At 54.0% G+C, this 25,680-nt stretch overlaps 1 protein-coding gene across 2 annotated transcripts in view; it reads right to left on the bottom strand.

Annotated features, from left to right (window-relative positions):
• KSR2 (kinase suppressor of ras 2) overlaps positions 1 to 25,680 on the bottom strand; it is an 87,131-nt gene that overhangs the window by 35,086 nt on the left and 26,365 nt on the right. For both annotated transcript variants that reach the window (XM_037385238.1, XM_037385320.1), the window contains exons 5-12: positions 19,937 to 20,118; positions 11,984 to 12,053; positions 11,214 to 11,297; positions 8,775 to 8,842; positions 7,103 to 7,221; positions 4,296 to 4,464; positions 1,282 to 1,323; positions 880 to 946 (exon numbers count right to left, since the gene is read on the bottom strand). In XM_037385238.1, the coding sequence (XP_037241135.1) occupies positions 880 to 946; positions 1,282 to 1,323; positions 4,296 to 4,464; positions 7,103 to 7,221; positions 8,775 to 8,842; positions 11,214 to 11,297; positions 11,984 to 12,053; positions 19,937 to 20,118 (801 nt within the window). The remainder of the gene's footprint in view (positions 1 to 879; positions 947 to 1,281; positions 1,324 to 4,295; positions 4,465 to 7,102; positions 7,222 to 8,774; positions 8,843 to 11,213; positions 11,298 to 11,983; positions 12,054 to 19,936; positions 20,119 to 25,680) is intronic.

The following is a 25,680-nucleotide window of genomic DNA, read 5'->3' as shown; positions in this document are numbered from 1 at the left end:
AAAAAAAAAAGCACACCACACCAGGCTTCGACTTTTTGACTTCACCACTTTGCCATTAATTTCCTGGCCGCCAGTCACCGGTGGGGACAGCAGCTCTGTCCCCATCCCTCCCATTGCCTCCCCAGAGGTGAGATCCACCGGACCCCCCAGCAGTTGCCAATGCAGTTTGAAGAGCGTGGGTGAGCCACACACAAACCACAGCCTGGAGCGAGACCCTATCTGTTAAACTCCTGGCTTGTAAAATCCTTCAAAAATGGCATTTATAAAAAGGATCAGCAAGCAACTTTGAAATATAACATCGCTGCCAGGGCAGCACCGGCATGAGGACCTTGATGTGTGCTGGGATCAGCACAGCAGCTTGGACTCGACCTGCTGAGGAGAGCTGGTCCTAATGCCAATTAGATACTGCATTTCAAAAGTCATTTCAGTGCAAAGTTTATTGGACTTGAAAATATTACAGGTGGGACTGCAAGAACTACCTTTATTAAAACTATCTAAAAGACCCTGGTTCTCTGCTCATAATTTAGTAAAAGATTAATCTCTTGGGCTTTGGCTTCTCGGACTGAAAGTCATTTTTTTTTCTGATGGCAAAGCACTGAGCAGGTGCATTGCATTATAAATCAATCCCCTGTCCTCTCCTTTCAACCACTCTCCTCCCTGAGACACGAGCCAGAGCCGTCAGCTGCGTTAGGGCAGCAGGAGCATCAGGGCTCACCACGACCATCCACTCCAGCCTGCCCCAGAGGCATCCCTGAGCCCCACACTTGTCCTGCAAGGCCAGGGGAGCACCCATGGGTGCCAGGAGGAGGTGGGGTGCGGAGGATGCGCTGCTTGGGGAGGGTAAGGTGAAGCTAGCTGGGAGGAGGGGGAGGCACTCACATGGGGTTGGAGTTGACGGGGTGAAGGATCACCTGCGGGGCTCGGGTCGGCGTCTCGGGCACCACATCTGGGGAGAAGACAGAGGAGTGAGAGCGGGCTGGGACCCTTTCCAGTGCTGGGGGCACCCAGGGGAACTAACTCCCACCAAAAACCACCCTTCATCCCTAGGTCCAATTTAGTTACACCCTTAGCTACAGCTGGATATAACTTGGGGCCACCCAGCCCTGCAGCATCTTAGTAGTGCACAGTTCTGCAACGACAGACTGGTTTGGGGAAGAAATCCCACACTGGCACAACCCAGGGGTTGCACAAATCCAGTGGTTAGGAGAGCCGGCCATGCACCCACCGCCCTAAGGGATATCTCAGCACCCTGCGTTACGGAAGACTTTCAAAGAGATTTACCTGGGAAAATGAACTGCTGCTTGTACTTGTAGTAATGGGAAGCTGGAAAAAAGAAGAGGGGGGTCAGACACCGACCTGCAGAGCCCGATGCTGGAGAGATTCCAACTTGCGCCCAGTCCTGTACCATGAAACACCAGCCCCAGGTCCGGGTCCTCCCCTGCATGATCCAACCTCTCCCTCCTCCATCTCTCCAGAGGATGCCACCCATGACGGTACCTAGGGTGCCCAGGCTAAAAAAATTAAGACCTTGGCCCTTTAATGATCTGGCTGGATTATAACTTAATTTTTGCCACCATCAGCTACTGCTCTGTACCATTTTGAGTACTGGTGTCATCTGCAGAGCCACCGGTGGGATTCGGATGCCTGGTTGCCAGCAAAAGCCCATGGGGTTTGAGTGCTCAGCTCCCAACCAGCCTTTGGGAACGACTTGGCATCACGGAGACGCCAAGCTATGGATTTGCAGCTGCTGCCCGGTTTTGCCCAATCCAGCCCATCTAACTGTGCATTTTTGCCATGCTTCATATACGTGTCCTTCCTGGGCTCCCTGCAGGCCTCCCGGCACACTGAAAGGAGCCAGCAGCTGTCAGCAGCCCCGGGAGCTGCTGCCCAAAGCCAGCACCGCAGAAGGACTCGGGGTGGTGGTCCCCTCCATCAGCTCCCTGTTGCCAGCAGGCAAAGCCCAAGGGCTGATTGGACTCATGCAGGCAGGCAGGTCATGGGTATGAAGCAAGACAATGCTGCTGAGGCCACCAAAGGTTGGCATCAGCTCAGAAGGCACCTTCTCCTTAACCTTCAAGATCCCAAAGATCGACCCTCATCTTCTCCTCTCCAGCTTCAAGACCCTAAAGACTGACCTCTGCTCTACAGCAGGACCTGAGCACCCCTGAGCCAAGATCAAAGGAGACTCAAAGATAATTCTGGCAGAAAAAGGTCACCGTGTTGCAATTTCTAAGCTCAAATCCTAATCCCCAAGATGACCATCTTGATGAGGCGAACCATAGAGAACTTCCCATGAGGGAAGATGAAAGTACAGTAAGTCCTGCTTTATGTCAGACTGGTTCCTATCCGCCACAGGGCTCTGCTCATCACAGGCACGAAAGCAGGGAGCAACCAGCCCCAGGAGCTGCTGGGGTGTCATCCTGCCCCACTCCATCCTTGCCAGCCAGGCAAACTGCACAGCACCAGCAGCACGGCTGGGTCCCCATGAGGAGATGCTATTGCCCACTATGGGGTTACTTCTGTGGTTTCTGCTTTAAACAACATGAAATGATGTCTCAAAAGACCTGCAGGAAGGTCTCTGCTCCAGAAGTGATGCATGATAGGGTCACCGAGCGCTGGACTCTCTGTCCCTCCCCCCCAGACCCAGGCAGGGTCCAGGGCTTGCCCAGCAAACAGTTTGGGGATGTTAATCGCTATGAGCCCGGCTATCATGCTGCCAAGACATCAGGATGCTTCAGCTCCGGCTGGACCACCACAAACTCAGTTACACCAGCACAGAAACCCACGCCGCACTCTCAGGTTTGCAGCCACACTGTGATTGTCCTCCCAGCACTCAGAGGCTCAAGGGCTGCAGCTGGCGAAATCCCGACCTGGGGAGCAGGAGAGGGAGCTGAGCCCCTGCTTGACAGACGGGTCACACCACTCCTTGGAGTGCTCAGTGCCTCCTCACAGCTCCTCCACTGTGTCCTCACACCCCTCAAGCATCCCACCTGAGCACCACTCCAGTGAGCTGGACTTGTGCACGGCTGCAGCTTCTCTGGGCACACCAGGACCTGTGTTGTTTGGTTGGTGGTTGATTTTTCTCCGGCTTCTAGAAATGTTTGTTATTGTGGTGATGGATCATGCCAGTCAACTCCCTCCTTGCCTCCCCCCCCCTCCTCCTCCTCCTCCTCTCCAGCTGAAGGCTTGTCAAGACGAAGGGGAGGAATCACCACAGCTTGGCAGGATCAGCAGAGCACGAAGGTGCCAGTACAGTCTGGCTCCTCCGGAAAAGCAGTCCTGACCCTCCTTCCTACTGGACCAGTTTATTAACCCTAGGGGTTCTGAGATGCAGGAGGGACACCAACCTCCTGCTCTACTGTCACAGGCTCAAAGCCACAGACCAAGCAGGTATCACCAGCCCTGGGGCAGCCATAAGTGCTTCGGCATCTCGGAGATGGGTCAGGTCCACAGGTCCCCATCCCCTCCCCTCCCCAGACCCTTTTTGGAAGTGGCTGGAGAGGCAGACGAGCCCCTCCATGCTGCCAGGAGTGATGCTGAGCTGTTCCCCTCCCGGAAGGGACCTTCCCTGGAGCAGCAGCATTGCCCCAAGGACATCCCAAAGGCAGCTGCACTGGGACATGCTTCAGCACGTCCTCAGGCCAGAAGAAGCGGTTTTGGACATTTAATGTAACTCTGTGTCCTGCAGCCACTGTGACCAAATTGCCTCTTCCATCATTCCTGAAGAGACTGAGCTCCAGGAGCAGATGAGTCCTAGGTACCCAGGCAAGACTCAGTGGGACAAGCCACGTCAGATACCCCCAGCATCAGCTGCTCCCCACTATCACACCACACATGCTGGCAACAAGCTTGTTGGAGGCCCATCACCCCAAAGGCACGATGAGGCTAACCCCGGTTACCCTCGTGGAGATGTAAGCCCTTGTTTCCCGTTTGCTGTTGAGGCAATGCAGCGGGCACAAGCCACAGAGAAGTCACGCTTGGAAAGGCTTCTGTAGCTTCAAGCACAGCAGGTTGCCCACAGAGGTTGTGCCGGCTCCATCCTTGGATGTTTTCAAGTCCAAAGCAGATCAAGCCCTGAGCTCTGCTTCAGGCAGGAGGTTTGACTAGACTCCCAAGCTCCCTCCCAACCTGAATTATCCTCAACTCATCTTTGCCGCTCATTTCTGCTTTCAGCTTTTCCCCATCCCGGTGTAAGTCCAGGCAAGCAAGCAGCTGGAGCAGACCCTTCCCCTGAGTACACCCCGGGGCATGAGCCCCTCCCGTGGGGCAGATGAGGAGGGGGGAGCTCACGGTACCTGGCAAGTTGAACTGCTTCTGCTGGCGCGGGCACTGTGGGGAGGGGTGCAGGGGGGACGGCGGTGTCGCGCTGGGTGGCAGCGGTGGAGCAGGTGAGGAGGGCGTGGAGGAGGTGGTGGAGGAGGGGTTGCTGCTGGAGTCTGGCTGGTAGGGCACTGGGATGTGGTCCTGCAGGACACGAGGAGGGAGAGAAGGAGTCAGTGAGAGCAGTGCCGGCCGATGCCACCCAAGGTGCTCCCAGTGCAGAGGACTCTGGGTGACAAGCAAGAGCTACACAGGCCATCCCAGTCCCCCATTTCCAAAAGCCCTAGAAAACAACCAGAGCCCCAGCCTGGCCTTCTCCAAAGCCATTTGTATTCACAGTTTGCACCAAGGCCATTTTACACCAGAAACAGGGCTCCTTTGGCAGCCTCTCCATGCTGCGCACCCACACCTGGGAGCTCCCCAAACCCTACCGTGTCTGCAGACCCGTGGCCACCAAGACCAGAGTTGGGGACCACATCCCTGGGGCTCGGTCCTTAGAGGCATCAAGGACCTGACAGCTTCTGCTGACCTCCTTTCAGCCAAAAACCCATGCCTCGCTCGGAGCAGGGGGCTGAGCTGAGGCAGATTTGAAAGGATCAACCAACACATCCCTTGCCCTTTGTTGACCATTGCTAATTGAGGCAAGGACGGCAGCTTTGGGTGTGCCTCTTCAGGGCACACTGCAATGGGTGAGAAAGGACCCCCTGGGAGCAAAAGGGGAGGAGAACCTGTCTGGATATCTTAGATCTGAAAGGAAAATTGAGGCCAGAATTTCCCGCTTTGCTTGTGACCTTGCTGCCCAAGCTGGTGATGCTTAACAGGGTCTGACTTTCAGCAGCACCAAGCGCTCCCATCTCCAGACATGAGCTCCTGTGGCAAGATCCCTCCAAGGTTAGAAAATCTGCATGCGCCCCCCAAGCAGGTAATTTTGTCCAAATAGATTAATCTTTAAATGAGCTCAGCTTTCCAGGAAATCCACATACGCTTTATATAGACCAACCTGACATGCACAACAATCTTGGCTAGGTAAATTGGTTTTTTAAACAACACTGAAGGCCACTAACAATAAGATTTCAATGGGATCCACAGCGAACAGAGGATCTACAGAAATGCTTTTAGAAACATCAAAGTAAGAAGGGGCCCCTGTTGCATAAAGCACATTTATAAAGGAAACTTCAACCTGAATGGGAGTGCTCAGGTCAAAGCCAAACACATACGTATATTTGTACACACATACACACACACACTGTGCATCACGGAGCTCTGGTGAGAGAAAAGCTACGAAAGGTGAAAAGACTGTGCGGCAGAGGCAGAAGGAGAAACAGGACTGATGCCCTTCACACCCAAAGCCTTCATCAGTAAGCTGAGTCACTTCCCCACTGCCCTCTAATAAAATGAAAACAAATCACTGGAAGGACAGGCACTAAAAAGTGCACTAACACATCTCTGTTTCTTCTGCATACCTGCAGTAGCTCTCCAACCTCAAAAAGGAATTTGCACCACCCCATAACAACAGATCAGAGCAGATCATTACACTAAAGGTACCCCAAGAGATTTAGGTTTAAAAACTGCATCCAAGAGAGCATCATCTGGTACCCAGCCTTTACCGACAGGCAGAAGATGCTGAGGCCCAGGAGGAGCTGGGGGGTCCTGCCAGGCTTTGATGTCCTGTTCCCCATCACACCAAGGATCTCCCTCCCTTTGAGCACTTCCAGCCTGCAAACACCCCACCCTGCACTACCTCCGGCCACCAGAGAGAAATTTTCCACTGAAGGCAACAGGCTCTAAATTTCATTAAAAATAACCCCATGCCAGTTTGATCGCTGTTAATGCAGGGCAGAAGCAAGAGAGCCAGGTGCACTGCCAGGTCTGACTTGACCAGCTTTGCCAGGGACACAATCAAATTCTGGGCTTGTTTTATCTGTAACAATAAATCTGTTATTTACAGAAGTCTCAGGTAGTAGCAGAGACCTCAAACCGCCTCAAATTCAGCTTACACCTGGAGACTGAGAGGCCACAATGGAGCAGGACTGGTGGGACACAGGCTATTTCGAAAGTGCTGATCCCATTTTATTGTTAACAGAAATAATCTCGGTGGATGCATCCCACACTGGGAAACCCAAGGGGTGAGGGGTTCACTGCTCTGCTCACAGCGCAGCTCATCCTGCCTCAACGCCAAGCTCACCCTCACTCTGCTCCTTGAATTAACACTAGTCCATGGGATTATTTTTTTATTATTATTTAAGCCCCCAAACGGGTTTCTAGGCAGCTCCTGCCCACTAGCTGACACACACATCAGTCCCATGGGTGTGGATATGCCTGGACACCCACGGACACACCTGCAAGGCTTGGTCCTAGCAGATGGCTGAGGGGCTGGGAGATGTCCCATCCTGGGGACAACTCACCCGTCCCCTCCTGCCCCAAACACAAGGTCAGGGCATGGCCCCTTTTGCTCTCCAATTCCTTCTTTTAGAAATTACCCTCTGAGCCGTGCTCCCACCCAGCAAACAGGACTGATGCTCCTAAAGGACATGCCCTGGGAAAGCTGCTGCTCTTCCTGCAAGGAGCATCCCCGTTGGGAAAGCCGAGGCAAACAGGGTGGCTCAAGCAACCCAGCTCAGGTGGCATTTGAAAATACCGCTGGATTTGGCCCCTTGTCTGCAAGAGCACCAGCTGCACGTGAAGAACCAGGAAAAGCTGCTAATATTTCAGCGACACGTGGCCGGTCCCCTCTGACGGGGGTGGGTGCGGAGGGGTGTGCAGGGCTGGCGGAGCAGCTCACCTTGTTGAGTTTGTTGGTTTTAGGGAGCGTCTGGCTGACGTGCAGGTCCGAATACCTGGGAGGTTTCCTTAAAGGGTTGTTGATATCGCAGGGCACCGACTCTGTCCGGACTAACCTTGCTGGATTAAGAAGGGAGAGAGGGGAAAAGGGAGTGGAGAGGAGGGGGAGACAGATGGGGAGACATCAAAGCTTCGAAGGAGCACTTGGGGTCACCCTGCACTTGCAAACCGTTCTTGAATCACTCTCCAAAGCAATCCCCCGCAGCACCTCAGCCACTCGGCTCCTGCCCCAGGATGCAGCCAGCCTTTGGGCACCCCCCTGCACCCCAGCTACAGCCAACCCCCACCCCAGGACGTGGGGGACTTAGAGCCCCCCGTGGTGGGATGCAAACTGCACCCTTCTGCCCCTGCCAAGAGGCTGCAGTTTGGGGAGGCTCAGCAGCTGCCACAGCCACGCCGGGGGGGCAGCCAGCATTGGGAGGAGGCACCATCCTCTTCCTCACTGCAGCTTTTCAGGGAGAGGAGAAGGAGCTGGCTGAGAGTGCTCCGCTCTCAGCAGGAAGATTGGGTTTTTTTGGGGGGGTGGGGGGGTGGGAAAGCCAGCCTGCAGCCTGGGGCTGGCTGCAAGACAATGTATTTAAGAGCTTTTAGGGGGGCTATTTCACTGATGCTGAGGCCACCCCAAAGCCACACTGCTCCTGTGCTAATACACACAGTGGGAAGCTCTGGCTTTAGCAACATTGCAGACCGCAGCCGTAAACTCAAATTTCTGCTCACCCCAGGAGCTCACCTGCCCCCAGCAGCATGGGACACTGCTTTCCCTGCCTCCTGGTCAGGGTTTGCAGCAGCTCAGAGCATGACAGGGGAATCTTCAGCCCCTTCCACCCAAATTTGCCACAAGAGAGGGCACAGAGGGCAGAGGGGAGGCTGCAAAATTGCTCCCCTCCAAGCCACAGCATTCCCCACTCGCCTTGCGAGGTGCCACCAGCACAATGCATTTCCCCATGACTGAACTGAGGAGTGTGGGTTTGGTGACACAGAATAACGGCCTTAAGAGCTTGAAATTCAAGGCAATAATAATTGGAAACATTTCCCTTAGGCAGTCAACAGTCCTCTGGCCATCAGAGAGCACTCAGCCAAAATCTGGAAGAAAAGAGGTGGGAAGCGATGCCCGTTGTCCTGCTGCAAAGTTGTCCCTCCTTTGTGGATTTTAGGACGGGCTCTCCTGGAGGAGAGCGGGATAAGGCAGCTCCGAAAGCACCACAAGCATCCGCAGGGGCACGGCTGCATCCCCGTTGTGGGGACACCCATGCACCGACAGCGCCGCGGGAGATTTCGGGTCCCACGCATCTGCCCTAAGCTCTCAACAGTAGCAAAAGGCTAAAACCTGTTGCACTTACCCCGTGCGGTGGGGAATCTGAAAAGAAAAGGAGGCAGGGGAAGGGTGGGTGGAAGTGGTTTGCAATGCAAATCTGCCTCGCCCCGAATGGCTCGTCTCCCTATAAGCGGAAAAAACGGTGGGTAAAATTTTCACAGAGCGCCCAAGCGGTTCAGGAGCCTCCGTCCCGCCGGCCGTCAGCGAGGGTCAGGCTCCCGAATCGCCCGGGGAGCTTTTGAAAGTTTTACCTGGTGGCAACATCCATGGAGGCAGAAGGGGGAAGAAAGGCCCTTACCTCCACGGTGGATGATCAGCAGGTGACACGGAGGGGCCTCTTTGGTGCATTTGTTGTGGCACTTGAGCCTAGCAGGGAACAGAGAAAAAGGCGTGAGAAGCCAGGGCAAAGGGGATGCAGAGCATCATGGTACAGCCAGAGGGATGCGGCTGGGAGCAGAGAGCATCGCTGCAGACCAGGGACCCTTTCTCCACCCAGGAAGGTGACCTGATGTAATATTTCGGCTGTGCACAGCCCCTGGGTGCTCCCAGGGCAAGCCCTCCTGGATCCTGTGGTCCTGCAGCTTGCGCTTGGGAAGACCCGTGACTCCCAAGCCACCTTGTCGGGCTGCAGGTATGGGTATGCACGTCCCAGAGCATCAGGGTGGGTCGGCTGGGAGGACGCAGGGGATGCATGCCCTTGGCAAATGAGAGCCATGGCAGGTGCATCTGTCCCAGTGGAGGGGTGCAGGAGCTCCTGAGCCTGGGGGGCTGCCCAGCTCGCCCCTTTCTCTACCAGCTGTGGGGGGCAAGGCACCCACCAGCCGGCTTGAGGATGCCCAGAATTGTCACTTCCGCCAGCCTTGGCTAAAATACAAGGAGCAGAGACCTGTGCTCAGGGGAAAGCCACTTCCCTGCGACAACCATCTCGCACCAACGCTGCTTTAAGCTTAATTAAATTAAGGGGCAGCAGAGGGGGAGGAAGCAGCTGCCCTGGCTCGCTTTGGCTCCTGATGAATCTCTGCCATTGTGCCCTCCCCTCCTAGCTTTATTACCAGGACATTTAACAAAAATAACGAGAGCATTTACGGCTACATTGAATATTCTGCAGAGCTTTGCCTGGTTTTGCATAGTTGGGGCAGAAGTCTACAGAGGGCTTCACCCCTGGGCCATGTATATAGGCATAAGCAGGCTCCCCCACCCCAAAACCTTCCCGTTCGTTCTTAATTAGAGATGGAAACGAGTCTCCAGCTCATGCTTTGCCGTGGTGGCCCCAGAAGAGTGGGGAGAGCCGTGGGGGAAAAGGTAAAAAGGAAGGATTTAAAAAACCAAGGGTAAAGGATGGGGAAAAAAAAGATGGCAGCTACAAGTCAATGAGCTGCGTAATGAAAGTTCAGAAGCCGTGCATGTTAGCTTTTATTACAAAGCTGTTCCTAGAGGGAAAGGCAGAGATTAATTTGGTATTTGATGCCTGGGGGGGTTGGGGTCTATTTGTTTGTTTTACCTGCTTGTTCCCCTCCTGTTCCCGGGGAAAGCAGCACCAGGGCCAAGGGGCTATGACAAAGCTGGTGAACCTAAATTCTTTGCATTCACCCTAACTTTTTACAACCAAGGCATTTATTTGCTCTTTTCTGAGCAACTACAGGCAGCAGGACCAGCACAGAGCCGGAGCCACAGCATCACAGGGGCAGGTCCCAGCATCCCTCCTCCCGCACAGGGACCAGCCCCAGGCAGGCACAGCAGGCAGTGCCTGCAGGCACAAAGCTTCCAGTTGCTTGAGCATTGAATGCAATAGGAATCACCACTTTAAAATATATATATTTGATAACATCACTTCCAGAAACCCATCACCAGCTGCAGAGCAACCAGACATTTCTTGTCCACATTTAAAACCCAATTTGCTAACTCATCAGCATTTAATCAACAGCAACAGCAGTCGTTATCACTTCATAGCTCTAGCTAACTCAGTTACCTGCAGATGATCGGCATATTCCCAGCACCCATCCCTAGAAAAGGCAATTGCATCTCCAGAAGCAGCTTTACTAAGTGCTGATGGCTGCACGATACTGTCTAAGAGCTGGGCTCCACTGGATTTAAAGCAGTAGAAGTGGTCCCAGCCTCTGCCTCACTATCTTTTTCCAGTCCTGTCCAATTTTACAGCCAGCACGGCCCCTTTCCTTTGCACCACAGCTTAATTGAGATTTGGGATGGGTTGGCTCCACAAGTGCCACGACGTTGCCAAGAAACAGAGGCCCCCAAGACTTTTGCTGCTGCAAAAATAGAGGATACAGCCCAAGGCTTCAGGCAAAACCCCTCTGATGTCCAGAGCCACCCCACAGGCAGGTGATACTCTCACTGAAGCCACTCTCAGCTCTTGGTTCAGCACATCCATCCCCCCATCTCTGCAGACAATTCCATGTGTAACCCTATAAGGTGGGTATCTATAGCCAGGCCAAGGCTGGCAGGATCTGACTCAGAGCTCTGGTGTGAGCAGAGCCGAGGTCTGGTGGGCAGCATCCTCCCCAAGGACCCCACTCCCATCCCTGGCACGCAGACCCAACCTCAGCACCATTTTGGGGTGTTCTTCACCCAATTTCACGTCTCATTAAAGCTTCCTGCAAGGATAAGCGAGCAAAAGGTTGGTTGCTCTCCCCATGCCTGAGCCTCTACCAGCAAAACCCTAGTTATCCCCCTTGCAATATTAAGGAGCGACACAAGCAGCTCCGGCACCGTGCCGTACTTGCAGTTTTTGCATTTTAAGCCGAACAACATTCCTTTCCCGCAGACAGTGCATGTCTGAGACATCCAGTACTTGGTGGAAAACCTGTGGAGACAAACAAGGAGAGTGGCCAGGGAGAGATGAAGTGGTGCTGCCCCACTCGTGCTCCTGCAGGAACATCTCCCAAGTCCCGATTTATCCTTTCCTTGCTGCCCTCAAATGCTGCTGCAGGTGTCAAAGCATCTTTCTAGGGATGCCAAAGCACAAATCTGAGCCCTCCTTTGGTTATACAGAACAGCACAGCCTGCTCCAAAGGGGGTCCAAGCCAGCCAGGATGGGGATTAGGCACCAGCTTGCTGCAGCTCCCCAGCTTTGCCCACCCCAGGCTGTGGCCAGAGCCCCCAAAACGCCTCCCTGCCCTGGGCACCTAAGTTTCCAGCCTGTCAGAAAAGCAGCTGCCCCACCAAACAGCAGCACTGAGGCTATTTCTAGTCCTTTTCCTTCTTGAGGTAGATATTGAAGGGCAATAATCTAGAGATAGGAAATTTGCTGGAGGTTGGCAAGGTCACGGATAATACATAGCTTTTATTGATAGCGACTCAAGCCTTATCTAAACCAAATCTGAACTGAAATGGAATTTAAATGGGCTTCTAGGACAGCACAGCACAGCCCAGCACGGGAAACAGGGGGAACAGCCCCAAGCCTCCTATCCCAGACCAGAGATGGAAAGGGAGATGCTCATCCCGCGGAATCGGGGGGATTCACACGGCGCTGTGGCAGGGTTGGCATACCTGTGTTTTATCGAGTTTCCTAGATCTCGACGGGGGATCTGCGGGGACCAGCGAGGCACTGACAGCGTATCTGCAGAGAGAGGAAAGACAGGGAAAACCATCAGGTGGGAATAAAGGAAAGAGCTAGGGTTCAAGCTTTTGAGGAGGGGAGCAAAGGATGTACACTAAAAATAGGCTTTGCCTGATATTTCCCCTTGGAGATGCCCCACTGGGCTCCCTTTCTGGAAAGCAAGAGGCCTCTGGCTTTGTGCCTGGGTCTGCAGGGAATTAGGGTCTCCTGTCCCCCATAACAGCCCCCAGCATCCAGTTTGGGCCAGGGAGAGAGGTGGAAGGTAATGCACCCACCCCATGTGCATGCAGAGCAGGACTGCAAAGCCATCAGAGCCACGTCATGATGTCCAAACTAGAAAGGGAGAATGAAGCCAAAACAGCAACTGCATCATTTATTAATAAGACATCATCATGTTTTCTGGCTGTGGCAGCACAAAAAGCCAAGTATCAGTCACTTGGAAGGCAATTTAACTCATATTCACATAGAAGAACAAAGTAAAAAGCAGGCTCAGTGCTCTCCTTCTAAGGGAAAAGGGGGGGAGGAAGGGTAACGGGACCTTGGCTGGGTAAGGAAAAAGAGATAAGTTCATTAGCACCAGCTGGAGTAGGCAGGTAATTAGCAGCACCGCCATGCCCGTGCTGCGCTCGGATTCCACATCCCCCTTCAGCCTCAGCAAGGGCAGAGACCCTCCTCCTCCTCCTCCTGCCAGCTGCACTGGCCACAGGAGAGGTCCTGCCCTGCAGGATGCTCAGCTCCAGGGAGGGGATCTGTGCCAGGGATTCAAGGCTGGATTTTCAATAAGGGATTCGAGAGGTTTCCCAGGCACAAGCAACCAGCCCCAGCATGATGCGAGCCGAGCAGCAGACCCCAGCTGCAAGCCCAGCCGTTTGCTCAGTATGCCAGCAAATCCCTCACTAAATACGCTTTCAATATTATCCCTCAGAGTGGGGAGAACCACTGTTTGCTTTAATATCCCATTTTAATATAGCGGGCGGCAGGGTGTTTTAATTGCGCTCTCTTTCTGAAGGTTACATTTACATGCTGCTTCCCGTGCAAGGCGCTGTTAAAAGTCTTGGGAGCATCCTAAAACACATCCATCTCCAGTATCTCCTGCCAGCAGCTGCTCCGGCTCCTTCTCTTACTCTGCCGCCTCGATCCCCATCACCCCTCAGGCAGAGCCGGCAATTAAGATGTTTAAGGACTACAAAGTCAATTAAGGTAATTGCTGCCCCCAGCCTCAGGTTGGCTGTTTTACACCAGCAGTATGCCAATATTTTTGACCCATGCTTCTCACCAGCCCTTGAGACAACTCACCCCAGGCTCCTGGACCAGCATCCCTCCTGCTCCCCCAATACCTGCAACCTCCTGGGCACGTCCACAAGCCCCAGAGATGAAGCCCTGAAGAGTGGGACCACTCCACGCATGAGCACTGCACCTCCCTAAATGTCATTTTCTCATCAGTAAATCATATTACACAAATAAGTCATCTCCCCCGCTCCCTGCCCCAACACCGGTCCTTGGTGAACTAAACACCCAGGCAAGAACAGCTCCTCTCCCAGAATTAAATTACAACCTCCACTTTATCAGCCACAATTTATTTCCACTAACTTTCACCTGGCCTCAATTAAATCCCACCATCCTGGGGAGGGGGAGAGGGGATGTAGGCAAAGATGGCTGAGCCTTTTAATTACTTTCTAAATGTGCTCACTGCAAAAATGTATTAAAGCATATCAGGGATTTTAACCTCCTAACAAAAAGGAGACCTACGTGATTCACGGCTAATTATGTTCATTAGAGGGAGCAATACATGAAGGATCGCAGCATTTAACAATAGCCCTGCTGTTTGCAGGATGGAAAACAAGCAAAGTGGGGCAGAAGGGCGGGAGAGGCACCCCACTGTCGCAGGGAACAGCCCCACGGGCAGGGGGAAGTGAACTGAATTGGTGATTCTCCCCTTTAACCTGTGCAGGTGAGAAGCCCACCCAGAGAAAAAGCTGTTTCTTCCCATGCAATATTACATCAGGGTGGTGCCCAAAAGGGAAGGTGCGGATGCAGCAGGCTCCCCCTGGCACAGGAGGAATACTGTCATCAAAACCCCCAAATTGCCACAATTAAGAGATTATTGCAAGAAAAAAAAAGCCTTGTGGCCTCAGCAGCATGTCCCACCACCCCAGGGGGACCGCTCTGTGTCATAGGGACCCCACGATGGAGAAGTACCCGACCCGAGGTGCTGCAGCCGAGCCCACGGCAGCGGGATAAGTTGACCCTCACAAGCTTTGAAGCGTGACAGCCGGCTGCCTGCCTCCCTCCATCCTCCTGCTGCTGGCAGCTCGCTGCCCCACGCTACCGACCCCGAGCTGCCCCGCAGCAATTGATGTCTCCGGACCTCCCCTGCCCTGGTGTCAGTCATTACTTACACGTTTATCACCAGCAACCTCCTTTATGGCTTGAAAATCAGAGCTCTCAGCCATAATTCCCCGCACAAGCATGTGAGGGCAGTTTTAGGATTCTCCCCCCCACCTCCTTCTCTGAGGTGGCATTTAATGGGCACGGGTGTAATTTCCCAGGGAAGAACACAGCTGGTACCCACTGAGCAGCCCAATGGGGACCTCCTGGCCAAGCACCCATCCCTTTTTCCCGTCTCCCCATCACCTGGAGGGACCCTCAAAGGCCAAACCCTGCTCCTCAACATGGGGACACTGCACAGTGCCACCCCACACATCGATCCTCGCAGAGCAGCTCGAACCCCGCAGCTGGGCACCCAACGCCGGGGGATGCCACCCTCCACCCGAGTAAGCCAAAGCCTCCGCTCTTTCCTTCGCCGCAGCATCGCGCTGGCAAAGGTCATAGCTCCTGCTCCGCGCAGCACAGCTCATCCTTGAGTCAACAGCCCGTGCTTGATGGGATCAGATGCACCAGGAGGAGAGCAGAGAAGGGGGGAAACTGCCCGGGCAGAGGGTGACAGCCGCCTCCGGTGCATCTCTGACAGCCGACATGGGAGAAGAGCCCTGCCGCCCGGCTCCCCAGTGGTGACAGGCAGCTGTGACAGCCACCGCTGGTCCCTGAGTGGCACCCGCGCACCTCGGAGGTGACGGGGACCAGGATACTGCCTTGGCCGTGACACCCTCCTCACCCCCGCTGCCATCCCGACAGCTCCTCCGTGCCTTTCAGCTGCCGGTGTGGATGTCTCCCCTTCACTCCCCAGCGGGGAGGCGGAATGCCTGGGCATTTCCTGCATGGACAAGAGCAGCCAGAGCTCCCCAGTTTCATTTATTTGGGGTTCCCACCCTCCCTGGGGCTCAGCAACCCCCCACATCCTACTGAACACACCAAGAGCCACACCTGGGGCTGGCAGCCGTGCTGAACCACACTGATGGGGACCACATTTTGGCACAATATCCCCCTTCTTCATCTCCTGGCACCTTTCTGGATGCCCAGGGAATTGGTGTGAACATGTTATCCATCATAGCGACAGCCCAATAAACAAACCCTCCTCCTCCTACTACAACAAACAGCATCCGGTGATGTTCACATTATGAATGGGATGGATAAAATCGATAGAAGTGAACTTGGAAAGCATCCCGAGATGAATCACCACAAAGCCAAGGAACGGCCAGGAGACTGTGCTTGTCTGTAGATGTCCTACAGATCTGCCTCTACCCCAGGCAGCCACCAAAACACCCCCAGCACCAGCACCAGGGTGGTTGAGTCCCCTGGAGAGATTATGGGAAGACACCAGAGTACAGCCTCCTGCTGAAACAGTTCAACAGTCACCTGGAAGACAACCACGACAGTTACAGCATCAGGTTTATATCTACCACCTGCACCCCAGGCAGAAATCACAGCCGGGGGGCCCATACCATGACAGTGATGGAGGATGCTGGCAGAGGTTACTGCCTGCATCATCCCAACTGGGGAGCCAAGCACACTGGCAAGCTGCTCTGCAGCAAAGGGTGCACCCAAGGGTGCAAAGTCCCTCCATGAGACACCTCAGTCCTCCCTCTGGCTCTTTTTAGGGCCAAAATAGGATGGGAGAGATTCCCAACTAGCCCAGCTGCAGCAGCAACGGAACCTGCAGCAACACTTGGAGCAGCAGCACCAGCAGCTTTCCCTCCCCATGATATAAAATCCACACAGGATTCTGGTTAAAAAGGGAGTCAACCTGCCCCCTCCACTAGCACACACAGCAAATATTCTGCACGCAATCGCAGCCAGGTCCAAACCCAGCAACCTCCCTGTGGTGTCCCGGTGGAAGGATGATCCAAGCGAGCTGAAATGAAACCTCAGCCCTTGCAGAGGGGACCATGCAAAGCAGCCGAAGAAGGCAGAGCTATTCTCAGAGCATCTCTCTAGGAAGAAAACAGAGTCACTTTATAATCCCGGCAGTTCCTCTTTGCAGCATGACAATCCCATTTATACAGCTGAAATGTCACGTTCAGTCGCTTCACTGGCTTAAATACTTGCATTGTGATTCCCCACCACCCACCCACCCCCCCCCAGTTCACAGTCTTGCAGGGTCAATTAGGCTTACCCAGACAAAGCTGTATTCTTCAGCTCCGCACAGCGCTGCTGGGGTAGGAAACCCTCTGGTGCCTCACTGCCAGCTGGAGCAGCTGGATAGCGAGGTAGCCAGCTGTGGCCAGATGTGGGCTGCAGGGAACTCCCAGCCAAGCTGCCAACATGGCCATGGAGTGCTCATACCGTGGCTTGTACTGGCAGCAGGGCAGGTTCAGGGAGGAGAAAACTGCTGATGGTCACAAAGAAATGATGCCCCACTTGGGAAGTCCCCTGCTGAAGGTGGTTTGGGCCAGGGCAGGGTTAAGGAGAAGTCTCTTCCCACAAAACCACCCCCAGCACTGGGGACGGGATGCCTGCAGAGAGGGACCACGGTCTGAATGGCACTGACTGCTTGGACACGTGCACCTTCAACGCTAGCATCACACTCTCAGGTCCTGCCTGGTCCTTTCCAGCAGAAAGGCTGGATTTAGGGCTCCTGGATTCCCAGCGCAGGGCTTGATCCACTGAACATGATCTTGAATCCCTTTCCACCAGCCATACCTACCCTACCTAATTGGCTATTAGAAGTAAGAGAAAAGCATCCAAACCCGCATCCGATTAGGACCAGAGATGATTCAGATGGGAGCATGCTCCTGCCACAAGCAAGATGCCCTGGCTGTTGAAAAGCGATCACCGAGAGACAGCCAGGGAGAAGGGGGTCTTGCCAAGGGTCGCTGGGCTCCTCCTCTGCATCTCAATCTGACAACAGCAACATTTTTTTGTTTCAGTGCTTAGGGAAGCAATTCCACAACAATCCAGAGCATACCAGGTGCTGCCATGCTGATCCCACAAGACAAAAAAGGAAGAATTAGTTTTCTGTTGGGGTTTTATAAAGGCTTAGGTACCCACAGTCATGGGGGTGGGATATTGTGGAGAACTTGGCTGCCCGACCACATCCATGCATGAGGATGGAGAGGTCCTTGGGATGTGGAGTGGGCACAATTCACCAGCTCGCACCCTGGGTGAGCCCCATGGAGCTCATCCAGCGGCACATAGGAAACCCACTGCACTTAAAAGGCAATGAGAAATAGTGGCACCCCAGGAGATGGGTCAAGGAGTGACCCCCAAACTGTGATCAGGGCTTCTCATAGCCCTGGTACTTTGGACGAGCGAGAGCAGCAGTGAGAGGTGAGCAGGGGACCAGAGCCGGGGCAAGGCACCCAGGTCCTATAACAGCAAAATGTGGGGCATGGGGAAAGCTGCAGAGATATCTTCCCCTCCCCACAAATAAATGTGCCTCTGCACCGCTTGGCATCACTCATGGCTCTGCCAAGTAATAAACCCTGGCACCAAGCCCCATTAAGTTCCATCTCTCTCCCTATAACGCCACGCTCAGCACCCAGCTGCTGAGCGCAGGATGCAGCCACTCTCCCTACAGGGACACAAACCAGAGAGCAAACATAGAAACAGGCAGAAGCCTGGGGTGCAGCTTGAGGACAAGGCCACTGGTATGGAAATGTTGCAGAAACACAAGAGAGCTAGAAAAACTACAGTCTAGTGGGATTGTAGCACCTAATTTTCCCCACAAGTCCCCAGGAGCAAGGGTTGTGGAGCACACAGATGTGGGTCCTGCAAGAGCCAAATGGTTTCACTGATGCTAAAAACCTCTCAACAAGGATCAACCAACCGGCTGGTGCAACCAAACTTTTCTCTCCATGGCTCACATCTAGCCCAGAAAACAAACATTCACAGCAGCCAAGAAAGTTGGAGGGTAGAGGGAAATGAGAAGAGACACCTCTTGAGCAGCGTTAGTCACTTGATAGCCCATCACTTCTCATTGCATCACGTTCCTGTGATGCCACATTACATCAGGTTATCACACCATGGGATGTAATCCAATGCTGATGCGTAAGGAAACCTAATGCAACCAGACACAGCGGGGGCGGGTGCTGAGAATGGGTTTTATTTCTTGGTTTCTGGTCTGCTACTCCCCATCGTTCTGGGCTGCAAGTTGAACACAGCCATTGCTGCGGAGGAAATAGCAATGCAAAAATACCCCTCGCTCCAGGCAAATCTGCTGGCTTTGCCAGTGGGAGAGGCAGGGAGCTGGACATGTCCAGAAATCTCATCTCTAGACATCTCATTACCTGCCCACAGAAATCCTGCCAGGTCCCATTGTCCCCAAAGCCAAAGAAAGGGGAGCAGAAGGATGCTAGAAATAGCTCGATGATTATTCAATGATCCCAAACCAATTGGTGTAAAAAAAAAAAATAAAGAAAAAAAGAAATCATGATGGTTTTGCCTTGCAGAGGGCTGGGAGAGGCATGGCTGTGGGGATGCAAGTGGGGCGAATGAGTTGCCCCATCGTACAGGCAGCCAGTGCCTGCAAAGCCGCACTCAGGGCAGCCAGCAAAGCCATCCCAGTGCTGCTTCGCACCCCAGCGAGCAGTACAGGGAGGAGGAAAACCTGCTGGGGGGCTGGATGGGCAGGGAGGGGTGCTGCCTGCAAACCCCTTCCTCAGCCAAGAGCTGAGCAGTAAGCACGACTGGAAGAACCCAACACAAACCAGAAAGACCGCATTTTGGGAAAGCAAACAAGGGGAAAGCCTGGGGAGGGGGAAGTGGCAGAAAACCAGCCTAGATAGGGAGCTGGAGGAAGTTTTTAGCTGAGCAACAAGAGGCAAGGGGTGCTCACCCTCCCCGCCACAGCTCTTGGCATGCAAACCCCTCCCAGCAGCCGCCACATGTTTTCAGGGAGTGTTTTGTTTAGGCAGTGAGCCACACCTGGCTCGTAAAGGCTTCGGGTCCTGCAGAATTAATCAAGGCACCGGTCAAAGACCAGGGAACAAGGATCAGGCTGTTTCTCCCCAGCCAGCAGCAATGCCCTGGGTGAGCTCATTGACCCAAATCCAGCCATTGAATCCCACCACCAGCATCTCCTGGAAGAGGGCAACCGCCCCCAGCAGACTCCCAGGCAGGACTGGGGCTGGCTGCTGGAATCAAGCTCCGTGGGGTCTGCACCAGACCTGGCTGTATCAGTGCCGGCTTCACCCAACACTCTGCATCAGCTCAAAACCCTGTTAAGCAGGAGAGGTCTGAAAAGCAGCCTCTTTGTACGAAGGTAAAACCCCTGCTGCATTTACAAAGGAGCCCTTGGAAAAGTCACTCTCAAGTGACAGCCAGCCGGTGTCACCACCCAGGCAGCATGGAAAGGCTCATGGCTTTTCCAAACCAGAGCAGCCACCCAGCTGCACCCCTGGTATTGCAATAGGTGAGCGTATCTGTTTGCATAAATCAATATTCAATATGACAGTGGTTTTGTACATATACAGCCATATATAATCACATTTCCCGGCTTGTATTTGCCCAGAAGCACCCACATATCTCTAAACGCTTGGACTTACTTGCTGAGAAGGTGGCTTCGGTGTGGACAGGAGGGGTGGAGGGGAGGAAAGGTGGGTACCCCACAAAGAAGGAGCGCAGGGAGCGCTCGGAGAGGAGCGGAGAGCGCTGCGCGGGGATGTTCTCACAGCTTCCCACACTGTTGTGGATCTTGAGGTTCAAGGGCTTGTTCTTCTTCTTGACTCTGGAAGGAAGAAGGAGAAAAAAGGAGAGACAAGTGAAGGGCAAGAAATTGGAGGGGGATATGCTCACAAGTGGGGAGGAGGGAGCAATGTACCAAGGGACTGGTGACACCCACAGGACGGCTGCTCATGTGGGGAGATGCACAGACCCATGTGCATGTGACAATTAGACCCACCCCAAGTTGGTGAAGGGTGTGGAGCACAAGTCTGATGAGGAGCAGCTGAGGGAACTGGGGCTGTTTAGCCTGGAGGCGCAGACACTCAGGTGGACCTTATCAATCTCTACAACCACCTGAAAGGAGGAGGTAGGTCTCTTCTCCCAGATAACAAGTGACAGGACAAGAGGAAACAGCCTCAAGTTGTGCTAGGGGAGGTTTAGATTGGATATTAGGGAAAATTTCTTCCCTTGAAAGGGTGGTCAAGCATTGGCACAGGCTGACCAGGGAGGTGGTGGAGTCACCATCCCTGGTTGTGTTTAAAAAATGCATAGATGTGGTGCTTAGGGACATGGTTTAGTGACGGACTTGGCAGTCCTGGGTTAACAGTTGAACCTGATGATCTTAAAGGTCTTTTCCAACCTAAATGATTCTGTGATTCTATGATTTCCCTACAAGAACTTTCAATCCTTTCCCATCACCAAAAAAGGCAAATTTCATTAAGGAACATGTTGCATTTGAGAGTTCTTCCTCTTGCAAAACCTGGCTGAAAAGTGTCGGTTGATCCAAAAGCCTCATCCTAAGCTGGCCTTATCACATCCCCAAAATCACCTACTGCCCACCAGCCCTCTGCAGGGCTGCATCACCCCTCAGTGCCCTGGCCCAAGAGATTTCCACCACAAACCCTCCTGCATGGATTTCACTGATAGCTAAAAGATGTGCTTGTGGTAATGTTCAAAACATCTTTGTGCCCCAGGTAACTGTCTTGTCCCCTGTGGGGCCAGGAGGGCTGGATGAGCTGCTGTACCCATCACAGCTCATCTTTATAGCAGCTCAGAGGCTGCCAGCACAGGTAAGGCTTGCTCTTCAAGGCAGCCATCACACAGAGCTCATCTGCATGCCAAAACACCAGCCGTTACTACAAGCCCTGCTTCAAATGGGGGAAACTGAGGCACAGAGGGATTACCGAGCAGATTCAGACTGCTTGCTACAGCACCTAAAATCAACTTGGGCGCTTGCAGTGCTGCTAAGCTCGAGAGATGCTGCTGAGCTCCAGAGATGCTGCTCTCTGTGCACCGTGGCAGAACTAGTCCTGGCTCCTTCCCACTGGGAGTGAGGCACCGGCACCCACATCACTGGCACTCTGCAGCACTCAGCGCCTGCTCCAATTTTAATGTCACTTAGTATCACCTACATCCCTTTTAGGGCCCAAGCAGGGTAACTGAGTACAAGCAAGGGGTGGACTGCAGTGTAGTGTGTCACCCAAGGCTAATGCTGTGAGTGGCCCCTGCAGAAACCCAGGGAACAGGTCACCAAGGCATAGGACCGTGGTGCGGACAACCCTAAGCGCTGGGAAATGTTCATCCAAAACGAAATGCTGCAGAGCAGGGGGGAATGAGACACTCACTTCTCGCTTATCAGCCTATTTTTCCACCTGCCTTGCACCGTGACAAGGACCAGCTATCATTTTGGTGGCTTAGATGGGCCCAAAGCAGCATACAAATCTGAAGGATTTGCAATGCAGACCGACACCGACAGCTCACAGGAGCTGGGCTGCAGGTTTCTGGCACACTAAGCCTTTCTGGCTCAGCCGCTCCCACCCTGGCCATGGTGCAATAGGGCCAGGTAGAGAAGAGCATCATCTGCCTGGCCCCAAAGCAGTCTCTGGGAAAGGCAGCTCAGCCCTTTTGGAGATTTAGAGGATTTGGGGCAGAGATCCCCTTCCAAGCATGGAGCAGGCAGTGCCACAGCTCACAGTCATCAAGGAGCCCCCTGCCCCCCCAGCAGCACAGCTCACAAACAGCTGGAGATGGTTTTCTGCAGGTGACAGCATTGGTGCACAACTGAGTTACAGCCTTTAATTCAACCCGCTGCCTTCGACTCATGGTTCAATTGTTAGAATTAGACAAAAAAAACATGTGGGAGCCAAAAGAGAGGCAAGTGAATCGTAGTACCTCTGCAACAGCAGCAGCTGAACCTGTCCTGCCCCAGCCCAGGAGGGAAACCCAGAGCATCTGACCCCAAAACCAAACCAGAGCTGTGCAATGCCAGGCGATGCCGGGCAGCGCCGTGAGCCCTGCTGCAGCGGGAATCAGGAGAGTGTAAACCCAGGCGCTGCTCGCTCCCAAAACTTTCCTCTTTGTGTCCAACAGCTGCTTTCCTGCAAACACCTACACGCTTACTCATCCTGCTCTGCTGCCATCGCTCCAGTACCGCCGAGCAGAGCTGCACCTGAGCTCGGACACCCGCTCCAGCCCCAGGCGAGATGACCCAACCCCGGGGCCACGCATCTCCCACTGCCCCCAGGCCCCAGCAATGCCCAGGGGCATCTGGCCCTGCCAGGCGATAGGAAATGACCGTGCTGTGCTCACCAGCCCGCTTTAGCAGACGAAAATTAAACTGCCCTCTAATAAGCTAATTGTTTCCCCGCACAGGAAAAGCTGCTGCTGCCTTTGCGGTGGCTGTAATGACTTCTGCGGGTGCGCTGGGCTCGGGATGGAGCAGATGATTGCCTCCAGCCAGGTCTGACAGAACAACCCCTCCTGGCCCAGAGCCCACGGTGGTCCATTGACCAGCAGCCCCATGGCTGATGTTTGCCATGCCGTGCCCTGCCAGGGGGATCCAAGCTGCCCCTGACCCTAAACCCCCAGACCTTAAAGCAAATCAGCAAAGCACCAAGGAGAAGCTTGGTGGACCCCAGCACCAGTCCAACCCCTCCATCACCGCCACTTGATCCCAACCCAGTGGCATAAGCATCGCTGCCAAAGCCCCCAGCACAGCTCCCCTGGCGCAGGCACAGCCCCAGCTCCCGGCTAGCTCAGCCCCAGCGCTTGGCCCAAAGCGCTTCCTGCAACACAGCGATTAGCCACTAATCTCATTTTTTTCCACCCATAAATCAGTTCCAGACCAAATATTTACTGCGAGCATCATTTCCTCGCCAAGCAGGGCTGGTGACAGCTCTCATTATTAGGAAGGATGAGTGATTTTGGACAGAGAGATATTTTTCTCTCTCCCTGTTTCTTTGGGGGAAAAAAATAAATTAATAAATACACACAAACATCGTCGTCTAACTGGGTGACCTGCGAGCGTTGGCTGCCTGTCTCACCATGGCCTTGACCCCTTTTCCCTGTCCCAAAATAGGGGGGAGCAGGGACCAAATCCTGGAGAGGAGCGGGATGCTGCAGCAGGAGCATCCTCACCCGTGCCCTGCCACAGGGGTGCTACAAGCACCCCAATATTGGGCACAGCGGTGTCCCAGCTGTTAGGGACCCCCCTGAGGTGTCCCTGGGGTGCTGGGGGGCCAAGAGCCAACCTGCACCTTTACCTCCCTGGGTGTGCACGAGCGCTCAGTGCCCCCCCCAGGCTCTGAGTCCTGCTTGCACAGGCTGAGGTGGCAACTTGCCCCTCCATGGGGAAGCAGAGCCAGGGCAGGATACGTGGAGCCCGCAGCATGCGTGGGGAGCCCGGGAGGAGCTGCAGGGCCAAGGCAAGCACATGGGTGGGTTGTAGAGGACACGGCGGTCCCTTTGCTGGCTTCCCCTTGGTGGCTTCCCCTTACTGGCAGCGGGTTGTCCCAGCACCATGCGCCATCGGATGGTGCACCCACGGAGCAAATCTCTGCCCCATCCTCCAGCAAAGGCAATGGGGAGGAAGGTAGAAACAGCAAATAATCCAAAATCTGGAGGAGGACAAGTCCTGCAAGCAGCAGAGATCACAAACAATGAGCTGCCAAGACATCCCAAGAGGTGGCATGGTTCCTTCGCTGCTCCGTAACCTCCTCTTGGCCGCTCCAAAGCGGCCCCGAGGTCACAAGCACCAACGTGGGGACAAGGCACCCAGGCTGCTGGCAGGGCACAGATCAAACGCCTCCCTGCCATGCAAACCAAGCCACGTTTGGGGCTGTTTGTGCAAAAAGAGTGTCAAATACCACCCTTGCTACATGGCCTTGAGGCAGGGGTGCAGGACGGAGCCAGCCATGGGCACCACGTAAGGGACTTGCTGCTATGAGGGGGTCACAGCCCACCCCTCACCAGCCTCCTACATCCACCTGTTTGCATTGCAACATCCCAGAGCAAAACTGGGATGGTTCCCCTTGGCCTTACACCTGCAGCACTCCCGCAGACCAGCCACGGCCACAGAGCAATAACCATCCTGGTGGGAAGCATCTCCTCACCCATTGGGGTGTTCTCTGGGGGACACTGCAGAGGGCTCTGAGGGAGGCATTTTGGGGAATGTTATTTCATAGAACCGTTTAGGTTGGAAAAGATCCTTAAAGATCATTGAGTCCAACCATTCAGACGACCATGCTTCTGCACCACCCATGCTCATCTCAGCCCACAGAAGGAGCACCAGGACAGGGACAATACACCAGAGAACCCTCCCCATAACCTACCGACAGAGGCAAAACTCAAAGGACTCTGGGGTCTTAAAGGGATGCACTTTGGCCAGTGACGGTGCCAGCCCAGCAACAGGACGTAGCCACCGGTCTTTAGGAGAGATGCACCCAGGGGTGCACCAACCCAGCCGTGCTGCAAAAGCCTTTCCTCCTCTGTGAGCACTAAGCCACTCCTAAATCAAGCTTTTTCTTCTCCAGGGGTGAAAGATCCCTCACTTTTCAGGCAGTAAGCAGAGATTAGGGCATAAATCCCATGGGCAGAGGAGACTATACTTCCTAACCACTGCCTGCCTGAACTTCCAGTATCTGGGAGCAGTTTTGCCCCTCTCTGGCAAACATTTCCATTTTCCCCTCATTCACCCAAGCCGGTATCACACAGAGTGGGGAAAAAGCATGTGTTGGAAATGCATCGTGGTTCTCCCAGTCTAAATCCCCCAGCACAGCTCGGGGTTCCTGAACCCCACACCCCATCCCAGCAGGGCAGGAGGAGCCCCCTCCTCTGTGCCAGGCTCCACTGAGCATCACCCCCCTAGCATGCTCCCCAACCCAGCGAGGACAGCAGAAATTAAAAAGGGAATTTTTCAAAGAAGCAAGGAAGAATATCATCTTAATTCAATTTTCCATAGCGATAAAGCTGCAACATAGCAGCAGACACCCCCCCTCCTAGAAGAGGGGGCCATGCTGGACCTGACCACTGGGAACCGCAGCCAAACAAGCCCCAGCTGGATTGGGAAGAATCAGCAAACTCCAGCACACAATGCAAGCCAGGCTCACTTCAGTGCTCAAGAAGGGTTGGCCACACTAATCCCCCACTAAGCACCATTTCAGACCTCTCCAGAAGCTGGCAAGTTCTTAGATGTTTGGCTGGGGGTGGGGGGGAGGGGGGGGAGGGGTGGTGGTGTGAAAAGACAAATGCACCTGCTAAAACATCCCTGTGGTTATACAGAAATGCTGATGGAGAAGCAAACGCGGCAGAAGGGAAGGCACAGCACAGCTCTGCACACCACGGGGCG

The sequence above is a fragment of the Falco rusticolus genome, chromosome 1, assembly GCF_015220075.1.
Source record: "Falco rusticolus isolate bFalRus1 chromosome 1, bFalRus1.pri, whole genome shotgun sequence".
Classification (NCBI taxonomy): Eukaryota; Metazoa; Chordata; class Aves; order Falconiformes; family Falconidae; genus Falco; species Falco rusticolus.
Note: the sequence above shows the minus strand (reverse complement) of the source record. Positions and strands in the feature narration are given on the sequence as shown.